Source organism: Camellia sinensis, chromosome 15 (assembly GCF_055761805.1).
Source record: "Camellia sinensis isolate YWXY chromosome 15, ASM5576180v1, whole genome shotgun sequence".
NCBI lineage: Eukaryota > Viridiplantae > Streptophyta > Magnoliopsida > Ericales > Theaceae > Camellia > Camellia sinensis.
The window spans coordinates 125,415,301-125,426,092 of NC_138975.1; the positions used below are offsets into that span (position 1 = coordinate 125,415,301).

The 10,792-nt window shown below is 35.0% G+C and overlaps 1 protein-coding gene across 1 annotated transcript; it reads left to right on the forward strand.

The window, feature by feature from the left end:
* Positions 1-229: 229 nt before the first annotated feature.
* LOC145813270 (uncharacterized) lies at positions 230-1,288 on the forward strand. Its single transcript, XM_082908552.1, has 2 exons — positions 230-679; positions 875-1,288. Exons 1-2 carry the CDS (start codon positions 230-232, stop codon positions 1,286-1,288), a joined length of 864 nt encoding a protein of 287 aa, XP_082764678.1.
* The last annotated feature ends 9,504 nt before the right edge of the window (positions 1,289-10,792 follow it).

The following is a 10,792-nucleotide window of genomic DNA, read 5'->3' on the forward strand; positions in this document are numbered from 1 at the left end:
TGATTTCTTTGATAACATAGTAGTAATATACTGTTTATCATTGGAATTTTGTTACAAAATATTATTTTGTATATTTTTTGTGTAAATTCTTTGTTTTTGTATAAATTCATGATTAGTGTCTTAATATTTCGCCAAAATTATTACAACTGAAATAAACAGTACCGAGACTGTTATTACTCCGACCCCCACACTTGTTATGCAGTGATGACTTCAGCAGTACCGGTAAATCATGGGGGAGAAGTCAGAAAAATTCAATAGAAATGATTTTAAAAGATGTCAACAAAAAATGATATTTTATCTTACTACATTGAATTTGGCTCGCTTCACCTATGAAAAAGCTCCGGCACAGAACAAGGGAAAAACTGACCGGCAAGTGGTTGCCGCAGTTAATGCATGGAAACATGGTGATTTTATGTGTCGGAATTATATCCTCAATGGGTTGGACAATATACTGTATAATATGTATAGTGTTAAAAGCACTGCTAAAGAATTGTGGAAATCTCTAGATCATAAGTATAAGACAAAGGACACCGGTACAAATAAATTTGTTGTCAACCGTTTTCTGGATTTTAAAATGATGGATTCCAAGACGGTTATTAGCAAGGTTCAAGATCTCCAATTAATTCTCCATGACATACATATGGAAGAGATGATTCTCAGTGAATCTTTCCAAGTAGCGGTAATCATTGAAAAATTGCCACCATCTTGGAAAGAATTCAAGAATTATCTAAAGCATAAGCGCAAGGAGATAAAATTAGAGGAACTGATTGTGCGACTCAGAATTCAAGATGACAACAATGGTTCCAACAAGAAGTCAGAAAACCATGTCATGTAGGCTAAAGCAAATGTTGTGGAATATAGATAAGGGTCAAAGTTCAACAACAAGAAGCGGAAGCATGATGGCAATGGTCCCAAACAAGGATCCACTTGTAAGATCAATAAAGGGATCAACGACGGGTTCAACAAGAGGTTCAAAGGCAAGTGTTTTGTGTGCGGCAAAGATGGGCATCGCGCTAAGGATTGTTACACTCATAAAGACGGAGGAAGTTCGAGCAAAAAGCCAGTGCAAGCCAACATAGCTGAGGATTTTTATCTTTCCGATGGAGTGGCAGACATCAATCTTGCTGCAGTAGTTTCTGAAGCAAATTTGGTGGGCAATCCCAAGGAATGGTGGATGGATACTAGAGCAACCCGCCATATCTGTGCAAATAAGAAGATGTTCACAACCTACAAAGTGGTGGAAAGTGGGGAACAGTTTTTATGGAAAACCCCTCTACTTCAACTGTAGAAGGACAAGGAATGATTGTGCTGAAAATGACCTCAGGGAAAGAACTCGCTCTTAAAAATGTACTCTATGTGCCAGAGATTTGCAAGAATTTGATTTCTAGGTCATTGTTAATCAAGAATGGGTTTAAATTGGTCTTTGAATCTGATTAGGTTGTACTCTCCACGAGTGAAATGTATGTGGGGCGAGGTTATATGAGTGATGGGCTTTTCCAGCTTAATGTAAATACCGTTATACCAAATTTGGCTATTAATAATAAGAACACATCTTTTGTTTATATTGCTGAGTCTTTCTTTTTTATGGCATGGTAGATTAGGACATGTTAATTTTAATTCTTTGCGTAGACTTGTTGCTTTAGAATGTTTACCAAACTTAGAATTTGATCCTAATCATAAATGTGAGATTTGTGTTGAGGCAAAACTCACTAAGGCATTATTTAGTAAATTTGAAAGAAGTACTGAACCTCTAAGTTTAATTCACACAGATATTTCTGATTTAAAATTTGTTCAAACTAGAGCTGGTAAGAAGTATTTTATTACTTTTATTGATGATTGCACTCGATATTGCTATGTTTACTTATTGAGAAGTAAAGATGAAGCCGTAGAAGCTTTTAGGCAATATAAACTTGAGGATGAAAATCAACTTGGCAAAATTATAAAGATAGTGAGGAGTGACAGAGGTGGTGAGTATGATGCACCATTTGAAGAATTTTGTTCTGAACATGGTATCATTCACCAAACCACTGCACCCTATTCTCCTCAGTCAAATGGAGTTGCTGAGAGAAAGAATCGAACTCTTAAAGAGATGATGAATGTCATGTTGATTAGTTTAGGGTTGTCTCAAAACTTGTAGGGGGAGGCGATTTTGTCTGCTAACTTTATCTTTAACAGGGTACCCCACAAGAAACTCAATCGCACCTTATGAATTATGGAAAGGTCGACAACCTACCTACAATTACCTCAAAATGTGGGGGTGTTTGGTCAATGTGGCAGTCCCTAGTCCCAAAATGACTAAGATAGGACCAAAGATCGTTGATTATGTGTTCATTGGTTATGCAAATAATAGTAGTGCATATACATTTTTAGTTCATAGATCTGAAAATTTGGATATGCATGTAAACACTATTATTGAGTCAAGGAATGTGTTGTTTTTTGAACACATTTTTCCACACAAAGAAACTGAAGAGAAAAGTTCAAATAAAAAAACTTTTGATTCTGCTATGGGTAGTAGTGAAGACCACAATGATAATGAATCCGATGAACCTAAACGTAGCAAGAGGGCTAGGATCTCTAAATCATTTGGTCCAGATTTTCTGGCATACCTGTTAGAAAATGAGTCTCAAAACTTCAAGGAAGTAATGTCGAGTCCTGAAGCTCCGTTGTGGAGAGAGGCTGTGAATAGTAAAATTGAATCAATATTGAAAAATCATACTTGGGAGTTAGTGGATCTTCCACCAGGGTGTAAACCTCTTGGATATAAGTGGATATTCAAGAGAAAAATGAAAGCAGACGGTTCAATAGATAAATACAAGGCTAGGCTTGTTGTTAAGAGATATAGGCAGAAGGAAGACCTTGATTATTTGACACCTATTCACTAGTGACAAGAATAACATCTATTCGCATGTTGATTACGATTGCAGCTTTGTATAATCTGGAAATACATCAAATGGATGTTAAAACAACTTTTTTGAATGGCGAGTTAGATGAGAAAATCTATATGGAACAACCGAACGGGTTTCAAGTTCCCAGCCAAGAGAAAAATGTTTGTAAACTTGTCAAATCCCTTTGTGGATTAAAACAAGCTCTGAAACAATGGCATGAAAAATTTGATCACGCTATGATTTCGGATGGTTTTAAGATATACGTATGTGACAAATGCGTTTATGTCAAAAGCACAAACAAAGGCTATGTCATAGTTTGTCTTTATGTGGATGGCATGCTCATTATTGGAAGCAATAATGACATGATTAAATCCAAAAAAAAAAATGTTGAACAAAAAGTTTGACATAAAAGATCTAGGAGTAGCAGATTTAATTCTAGGAATAAAAATTACTAGAACATCTGAAGGATATGTTTTATCTCAGTCTCACTATGTTGAGAAAATCCTGGAGAAATTTGGAAAGCATGACGACCGTTCTGTTAAAACACCTGTTGACATTAGTCTTCATTTGTTAAAAAATACAGGTGCAGGCATATCACAATTAGAGTACTCTCGGATAATCGGAAGCTTGATGTACTTAATGAATTGCATTAGGCTAGATATGGCCTATACTGTAAGCAAGTTGAGTAGGTACACGAGTAATCTAGGGTTCGATCATTGGAAAGCGATAATTAGGGTACTTAGGTATCTAAGACATACCCGGAATTGTGGCTTATATTATACTAAATATCCAGCAGTACTAGAAGAATACAACGATGCAAATTGGATATCGAATACTAAAGACTCAAAATCCCCTAGTGGATACGTCTTTACCCTAAGAGGTGCTGCAGTCTCTTGGAAATCCACCAAGCAGACATGCATAGTAAGGTCGACAATGGGATTTGAGTTTATCGTATTAGATAAAACAGGAGAAGAAGCAGAATTGCTTCGTAATTTCTTAGAAGACATTCCAATGTGGCTTAAACCTGTGCCAGCTATATGCATTCACTGTGATAGTGAAGCAGTAATAGGACGGGCATAGAATCATATGTATAACGGTAAGTCTCGACACATTCGTCGAAGACATAATACCGTTAGGCATTTGCTCTCACATGGAATAATTTTCATAAAAGATGTAAAGTCAAAGGAGAATATTGCGGATCTATTCACTAAAGGGCTAGGTAGAGAGCAAGTGTACTATTTATCGAAGGGAATGAGATTAAAGCCTATTACTTAAAAATCACCATAATGGCAACCCAACCTAGTTGACTGGAGATTCCAAGATCTAAGTTCAAAAGGACAACCGAATTATGGATAACTTCATGTATCACTAAGGAGGTTTACTCCTACCAATTTCTATGATAAGAAGAGTGATACCTGCAGCGTTAGTAGAATAAGCTTTGCTTTTAATGATTCTTATAGTTTGGACATCCAAGTGGGGTATAGTAAGATATTCTTAATAAGAAATCACCTATATAAGTGTGAACTGGGCCGGTTCTGTGAAAATTGAGAAGACTAGTTTCTCTAAAGCACTCATGAATTACCTGGCATTGTTCAGGGCCAAAATGAACACAACCGTAAGAACCAAACTGTGTTTGCGGAAACACTAGATGTAGTCCATTGTCTTGGTTTACACAAATAGCTGAACAGTTCAAGGCATCACGTCCACTGATTAGCCAGTAAGTCCGATAGGCTTTCACTGGAGGAGGTTTAAAGCCAAAAGTTACCCATATCGATGTGGTGTATCTTCTTAATGTACTTTTTTTTGTTTGCATCTTGTTGTATGTCTGTTCTCGTGAATTCTATTCATGTGGGGGATTGTTGGGAAAATGGCTTTGAAAATTCCTTATTTTTTGCTAACTTTGAGCATAAATTAAGATAGGACCCAAGTGTTATTTTTAACGTTTTTCATTGGGTTCATGTTTAATGCCGTGTAGTGAATAAAATTATGTATTTGATTACTCAAACCCATTTCTGGATGAATGAGAGTTCAACGCGCATTTTCGGGTTCGTAGAAATGAATTTAGATGGGTTTTTTACACATTTGTGAAATGTGCTTGTCCTATATTGGAAAGGCTTAAGGGTTTAAATAGGTTTATATACCTTAGCTTGGGATACTTGGAATGGGCCCCAAGGGGTACCCAAGTTTATGAAAGGGTGAGATTATGGGTGAAGTGGGTTACGTTGGACCCAAAACAAAAGCCACATGAGTGCGCCGCCGTCCGTCCGCCCGTCCGGTCAGTCGAGCAGGCTAGGCTGGGTTGGGCTTGGACTTTGGTGAAGTGGGCTAGACCCATTGGACCCAAAACAAAAACCACACGCGAGCTCCGCTGTCGCTGTCCGTCCGTCCGTCCGATTGGTCGGGCAGGCTGGACTGGGCCTGGGTCTAAGCTTGGGCACATGTGCGTGGTGTGAGGTTGGGTTGGGCTTGGCTTGTCCGGCCCAATACTTATCTTTTTGGGCAAAAAACATTTGTAATTTATTTATTTATTTTTAATTTTGATTTCAAAATTCCAAATAAATTAGTCCAGAATTTTTCCTACACCCAAACAGATCCCTAACGGGTCCAGACCCACCCTGAACAAGTTCAAAGGGTTCAAAATAGGTTCATACTTGTTCAAGTCAAACTGAATCTGTTCAAACAGATTCAAATTTGTCTGGTACCTGCTCCATCTGTCCGAGCAGGTTTTTTACCTGTTCGGAATAGCCACCATTTCTATTATAAAAAGCCTTCAATTCTAGCATTCTGGGTATTCAATTTTTCCCTCAGAATTTCGTCCTTCTTTTGTTCTTCCTTCCTGTGCTTTTGCATCTGTTTTTGTATTTATTTTTAGGAAGAAAAAGAGAGAGTTACAATAGAGTTTTGGTTCGCCAAACTTGAATTTAATATGCTGCAAATTTAAGTGTTACTCGTTGCATCCTGGGAAGTAGACGCTGGTAAAACTCGAAACACCAGAGCGAGGGCAAAATCTATTTTAAGGAGATTATGTCTAACACAAGTCTCGACTTTAATAAGCATTTAATATGAAATTTAATTTACATAATTATTTTTTGAATTATTTTATTTTATTGATTATTTAATTTATACATTTAATTTACATACACCACTGGGTGGAACAATATTTTTTCCCTGTAGAAAAATTTACTTACCATGTTTTTTGTTTTACATTGAACTTTTGTTTTACTATTCTATATTACTGCTTGCTTTATGTTTTACAATTTCTTTTTATGTTAAACGTATGTAGAATTTTTTTAATTTTTTACCGACTTCATGTTGTTAAGCAAAGTTCTTGATACCGAGTTATCCACAGTTCTTGATATCAATCACATAACCGACATGCTTTCCATTCTTCTTCTCTCAATTTGCAATGGTATGCGTGTCTCCATCTGCAAGTGCAATTCCATGTGAAACAAAAGTAAAGTACAGCAACATTCATAATAGAGTGGTTAAATTTATATGATAAATTTTTTAATAGAATTATTGAAGTATTTCTGTTGGAAAAATTGTTTAATATAGGCATATTTTTTAGCTTAAATTTGAGTGGGTCCCAAACGTCTTTTAGGGTGTCTTAAGATTGTTGGAACAATCTTCTGTGTAAATAACATAAATTGAAATAATTCAAACAAAATAAACTAAAACTTACAGAATTTATTTTGTTGAACTGAAAATAATTAAAGACCAAGTCGAGTGTGTGACACTCTATCCTTAAGACAGATTCGCCCCGCTACGGTACTTATGGTTGAGTGGCATCTATCTCCCAAGATACAATGATCTTCACAAATTGTAATAGTACTCCAAACAATTTGTTCGGCGAACCAAACCTATGTTCTAACTCTCTGAAATTTATACTAAAACTAATATGAAGAATAATGCAAAAAATGCAGAATTTAGGACAGCAAAAAGACAATAATCAGACTGAATGTCGGAGTCCCTAGATTGCTGGATTTAAGGCTATATATATAGGCAAAAAACTCTGCCCTGAACAGGTTCCGAAAAGTAGTGAAAAGGTGCACAATAAATTTGAAACGTTGCTTGAATTTTTTTTTCAAAAAGTTTGGAAAAAGGTACCTTGGTAAGAACAAATTTTCAACCAATTTGAAAAGTGATCCGTTGGAGAACAGTTAAAGTAACTGTTGGACCTTTATTATTTAAACCATTTGAAATATATATATATATTAAATTATTGAATATATATATATATTTTACGCTTTTAGAATAGTTTAATAAATAAAGGAAGATGTACAAACTTTAGGAAACCACTTAGGAACCTAAAAATTGAATTTAAAATTAAATTAAATTTTCATAATTACAAATTTTAGGAAACCACTCAGGAACCCAAAATTAGAATTTAGAATTAAATTAAATTCCCACAATAATTTTTTATTGAAAAAATTCAAATGAATTTTATCTAAAAAATTAATGATAGACCCGAAAACGATGTCAACTTCCCATTCACTCATAAATGGTTTTAACATTCTGTCTTCACCGTAGAAGCTATGTCCAGTCCTGAAGCTCCTTTATGGAAAGAAGCTGTCAACAGTGAAGTTGAATCCATCTTGCAAAATCACACTTGGGAATTAGTGGACTTGCCACTAGGTTGTAAACCTCTTGGGTACAAGTGGATTTTCAAAAGAAAAATGAAAGCAGATGGATCAATTGACAAATACAAGGCAAGACTTGTGGTCAAAGGTTTTAGACAAAAAGAAGGTCTTGATTACTTTGACACATACTCACCGGTTACTATCCATCTGCTTTCATTTTCCTTTTGAAAATCCACTTGTACCCAAGAGGTTTACAACCTGGTGGCAAGTCCACTAATTCCCAAGTGTGATTTTGCAAGATGGATTCAACTTCACTGTTGACAGCTTCTTTCTATAAAGGAGCTTTAGGACTGGACATAGCCTCTTTTAAAGTTAAAGGCTCATTTTCTAACATTGTTAGAAAATCTGGACCAAAAGATTTTGAGGTTCTAGCACGTTTATTACGCCTAAGTTCCTCTTCCTCATTTTGATTTAACTCTTGTTCTTGATCATGTTCTTGATCCTGACTAGTAATAGCATTATGAGATCTTTTATTGTTACTAGTCTCTTGTCTAGTCTTATTTGGAAATACATGTTCAAAGAAAGATGCATTCCGAGATTCAATAACAGTATTTACATGCATTTCGGAATGTTCTGATTTATGAATCAAAAACCGATTTGCACTACTATTCTTGGCATAACCAATGAAAATGCAATCAATGGTCTTAGGTCCTATCTTAGTCTTTTTAGGACTAGGAATAGCCACTTTAGCCAAACACCTCCACACTTTTATGTATTTGTAGGATGATACTCTTCCATGCCACAATTCATAAGGTGTTTGATTCACTTTCTTTCAAGGTACTTTATTAAGTATATAATTAGCAGAAAGTATTGCTTTCCCCCATAAGTTCTGAGGTAATCCAGAACTTATTAACATGGCATTCATCATTACTTTTAAAGTCCTATTTTTCCTTTCAGCAATTCCATTTTGCTGAGGTGAGTAAGGAGCAGTAGTTTGATGAATTATTCCATGTTCTTTACAAAACTCACCAAAAGGTGATTCATATTCACCACCTCTATCACTTCTAATTTTCTTGATTTTCTTACCAAGTTGATTTTCAACTTCATTCTTATATTGAATGAAAGTTTCCAAAGCTTCATCCTTGGTTCGAATTAAATAAACATAACTATATCTAATATAGTCATCTATAAAAGCGATAAAATATTTTTTCCCACCTCTAGTTTGAATTGATTTAAAATCACAAAGGTCACTATGAATTAATTCAAGTGGTTCCGTACTTCTTTCAATTGAATGAAAAGGAGTTTTAGATAATTTTGCCTCAACACAAATTTCACATTTATGATTTGAATCAATATCAAATTTAGATAAACATTCCATATTAATTAATCTACGCAAAGATCCATAATTAACATGTCCTAGTCTACCATGCCATAAATTTGAAGACTCAAGTAAGTTAAAAGAAGATGTATTATTATTAATAACTGAGGGTACAACGGTCATTAAATTTAATTTGAAAAGGCCATCAAACATGTAACCTTTTCCTACATACATCCCGTTTTTGGTAAGTACAAACTTGTCACTTTCAAAAACAAGCCTAAACCCATTCTTACTCAACAAAGATCTGGAAACTAAATTCTTGCAAATGTCCGGTACATGCAGCACATTGTTGAGAGTGAGTTCCTTTCCAGATGTCATCTTAAGTACAATCTTTCCTTGTCCTTCAACTTTGGAAGTTGAGGAGTTGCCCATAAAGAGTTGTTCACCATTGTCCACTGTAGAATAAGATGTGAACATCTTTTTGTCCGCACAAATATGGCGAGTAGCACCAGTGTCCACCCACCATTCTTTAAGATTTTCGACAAGATTTGCCTCGGAAACAACTGCAGAAAGATTGATGTCATCGACACCATTAGAAATATTGTCCACTTCGATCATATGGGCTTGAGAAGGCTTCTTGCTTGTTCTTCTTTTGCTTTTGCCTTTGCTACGGCAATCATTGGCCCGATGTCCCTCTTTGTCACAAATGTAACATTTCCCATTAAACTTGTTCTTTTTATTTTCCTCCCCTTTAGAACCTTGTGATGAACTTTCTCCAGAAGACTTTCGTTTCTTCGTTTTTGAAGCATGTTCCACCACATTTGCCTTAGACTCCATAGGATGCTTACCAGCTCGCTTTTCAGAATTGCAGTTGTCCTCCTCAATCCGCAAACGCTCAATTAATTCTTCCATAGAAATTTTTTTGCGCTTGTGTTTGAGGTAGTTCTTGAATTCCTTCCAGCCTTTTGGTAATTTTTCAATTAAGGCTGCAACTTGGAAGATTCACTGAGAGACATGCCTTCTACGTGAATATCATGCAGAATGAGTTGGAAATCTTGAGCTTGGCTGATCATAGTTTTTGAATCAACCATTACAAAATCCAGGAACCTGCCAACCATAAATTTCTTTGAGCCGGCATCTTCCGTTTTGTACTTTTTCTCCAACGATTTCCAAAGTTCCTTTGTTGTCTTGATTGGACTGTAGACATTGTATAATGTGTTGTCAAGTCCATTTAAGATGTAATTCCGGCAAAGGAAATTGGCAATTTTCCAGGCATCAATCGCAGTAACCACTTGCCGATCGGTTTCATCTTCTTTCAGGATAGGAGCATCTTCACGGAGGAAACGAGCCAGGTTCAGAGTTGTAAGATAAAACAACATTTTCTGTTGCCATCTTTTAAAGTCAGTTCCTGAGAACTTCTCTGGCTTCTCTCCATGATTTATTGGCACTGTCACCACAGGAGACGGGGTTGGTGCAATTGCAGCCACCACAGTAGTACTTGTTTGGGCATTAGTTTTAGTAGCCATCAATTAGAATTTACACTACACAGAAAATTAAACCAAATTCACAGAATTAAATTCTGCAAAATAAAAGAAACAAGAATGTAACTTTTATTTTCCAATTAATTTGGAAATAAAGTGAAATTTTATTCAACCAAATTAATTCCACACAGGAAATTAAATTCTGTAAAATAAAAGAAATAAGAAAACAACTTTTATTTTTCAATTAATTTGGAAATAAAATAAAATTTTATTCAACCAAATTAATTCCACACAAGAAATTAAATTCTGTAAAAATAAAAGAAATAAGAAAATAACTTTTATTTTTCAATTAATTTGGAAATAAAATAAAATTTTGTTTAACCAAATTAATTCCACACAGAAAAATTAAATTCTGTAAAATAAAAGAAATAAGAAAATAAATTTTATTTTTCAATTAATTTGGAAATAAAATAAAATTTTATTCAACCAAATTAATTCCATACCGAAAATTAATTTATGTAACACTTC

Bases quoted from the DNA above. Each gene is read 5' to 3' on its own strand.
- LOC145813270 (XM_082908552.1), top strand. From the start codon at position 230: ATGGGGGAGAAGTCAGAAAAATTCAATAGAAATGATTTTAAAAGATGT. The intron at 680-874 runs GTAATCATTGAA...TAAGGGTCAAAG, and splicing joins GTGAATCTTTCCAAGTAGCG to TTCAACAACAAGAAGCGGAA.